The following is a 2,522-nucleotide window of genomic DNA, read 5'->3' as shown; positions in this document are numbered from 1 at the left end:
ACAAGGAATTCGTGGCTCTCCAGTGTGCTTCCCTCTGATCAAAAACTGGCAGAAGACAAAGCAGGGACAGGCAGGTCCTTCAGAGATGCCTTTCCTTGCTTCTGTGAGCTGTGCTTCTAAACAGCCCTTTAGAACGGGGTTTTTGGTTTCTGGTTCCAGGGTCCTTTGGAAGACCTTCTCTTACTGGCTTCCATGCCTAGTTCTGTCCAGGTTTCTCCAGGCTGCCCTTCTCTGTGGCCGGAGACTTGACCCGGTTCCACGCTCAGCACTGAGCTGGTGTTACTGGCGAGGTCCCTGGCAGACCTCTGAAAACGTTTGGTGTCTCCTGCCTCCAGGCACCAGTGCAGCCTGAGTCCAGCCACCCTCTTCCAGTTCATTTCCTCGTTCGGGTGTCCTGTCCTCTCGCCGACCTGAACAAGGCGTGCTCTCACCTTTACCCACACCCCGGGATGTCCGGCCTCCCATCTTTTGAGCACACGTTTTCCACCATGTGGAAGGCATTGCTTTCAGTGCCACGCAGGCAGATCTGCCCCATCTTTCCAATCTCGGCTCCGGTGCCACCTCTCCCAGCTGTTTGTGATCCTCTTCAGCTGGGAGCCATCATTTCCTCCTCCCAGTTTCTTTTAGGAAACAATTCTATGTGACACATGACATATTAATGTGGCCATTTGGCACCAGGGACATTTTGACTTGGAAATTTTGATGCTGCCATAAAAAACAAAACTTTAAAAATTCTTTTATACATTCATTTAAGTGTTAGTCCAGTTCCTGTTATGTGCCAGACACTGTGCTAGGTGCTGTGGGTTTTGCTCTTGTGCTAGTGGAGGGGACAGACATTAAACATACTGTCACATAAATGGATATACGATCATCGGTTGTGATAGGCACTGTGAACAGAGAGAACAGAAATTTACAAGATGAAAGAGTAGGCTGGGCCTGGCCCAGCCTGGGGAGCCTGAAAGCCCCGCTGAGGGAATAATATTTGGGCTGGAATGGGAGGGCCAGTCTCTTTTTCCACAGAGAGAGGAAGGGCAGAGGGAACAGCATGTGCAAATGTTACAAGGCAGGAGTGACGATGTCCTCGGGGAATGAAGGAAGCCCGAGTTGCTGCAGTGAGTGACTGTTAGTGACTTGAGAGGACGTTAGAAAAATTGACAGAGCCCAGACCCTATGGGGATCTCAGAGGTTAAAGTGGGTGTTTAGTTGTTATTCACATTGCAATGAGTGGCCACTGTGGAATCTTTGAGCCAAATTGAGACATAGTCTGATTTATGTTTGACAAAAGGCTCTCTGGCTGCCATGTAACGGATTGGAGGGGGGAAACCCATTAGGAGCCCATCCCAAGGATCCGGGTGAGACATTGAGACAGTTCAGTGGTGACACAGATGGTAAGAAGTAGCTGGATTTGGACTATATTTCAGAGGTAGAACCGATAAGACAGATTGGGAGTTAGGGGGGAGTGCCAGAAGCATGGCAAGGCTGACTTTCATTTCTGCACCAAGGCACATGTCAATAGATGTCTCCATCCTCTTGTGAACTCTGACCCCTAGGGGGAGTCTCAGGCATGAAGTGAGAACTGGGGGTGGTTAGAGATCAATGAAGGGGTGTCTATAACAGTTATTCCTTGGTGATTGGCATCAATGATTTTATATTATGACGATGCTATTACTAGTGTTTCGAATTAGCTGCTTTGTATTAGAGAAATTTGTTTCTGATTTATTTCTCCTTTTAGAAGGTGAACTATTTGAGGTCAGAATCTTATTTTTCCATTGCAATTAAAGTGTCTTAATGTCATGTCTTATGCATAGTAAATTCTGAGCTCTTGTTTATTGAATTAAAAGATTAAATTATGTTCTGGACTGGCTAAGTGCAATGTAAAAGGACCACCCAAGACCTGTCAATCTAATGTAATTTCTCACTTTTAAAATTTCCTTTGTAAAAATAAGAAAATTTCTTAATAAATGTTTATGGCTGGGAAAGTAAAGGGCTGTGTGACCAGAGGCACATTTTGCTGACTAAATAAATCCATGACAAATATGAAGTGCGTTAGTTCTGAAAACCAGATGTCTAAGGTTTAAAGTCTAGTAACGAGACTATCTGATTGGCCAGAATAGGCCATTCTCTAGGAAGCAGGGCGCTCACCTGTATGCTGAGAGTTTTTCAATGACAGCCAGGAGCAGAGAGAGTCTACAATTACAGCATTTGGATGACAAAAATGGAGTGGCCTCCTTTTCAGTGTTTTAAGTAAGGAAATAGGTACAACTAGCATCTGGGAAGGATTTACCAACTACTTCCTCAATCGGTTTCCCTTCCCAACAGCCGCTGTATGTGTCCCGCTGAGAATCCCGGCTGCAGAGACCAGCCCTTCACCATCTTGTACCGGGATATGGACGTGGTATCAGGACGTTCCGTTCCTGCTGACATTTTCCAAATGCAAGCAACGACCCGCTACCCTGGGGCTTATTACATCTTCCAGATCAAGTCTGGGAATGAGGGCAGAGAATTCTACATGCGGGTAAGAC

General features: G+C 46.2%; 1 protein-coding gene across 1 annotated transcript in view; it reads left to right on the top strand.

The window, feature by feature from the left end:
• Positions 1-2,522, top strand: part of FBLN5 (fibulin 5) — a 71,364-nt gene that overhangs the window by 57,810 nt on the left and 11,032 nt on the right. The window contains exon 10 of the mRNA XM_011373152.2: positions 2,320-2,515. Coding sequence (XP_011371454.1) covers positions 2,320-2,515 — 196 coding nt within the window. The remainder of the gene's footprint in view (positions 1-2,319; positions 2,516-2,522) is intronic.

The sequence above is a fragment of the Pteropus vampyrus genome, unplaced genomic scaffold (genome assembly GCF_000151845.1).
Source record: "Pteropus vampyrus isolate Shadow unplaced genomic scaffold, Pvam_2.0 Scaffold219, whole genome shotgun sequence".
Classification (NCBI taxonomy): Eukaryota; Metazoa; Chordata; class Mammalia; order Chiroptera; family Pteropodidae; genus Pteropus; species Pteropus vampyrus.
This window is presented reverse-complemented; position numbering and strand designations above follow the sequence as displayed.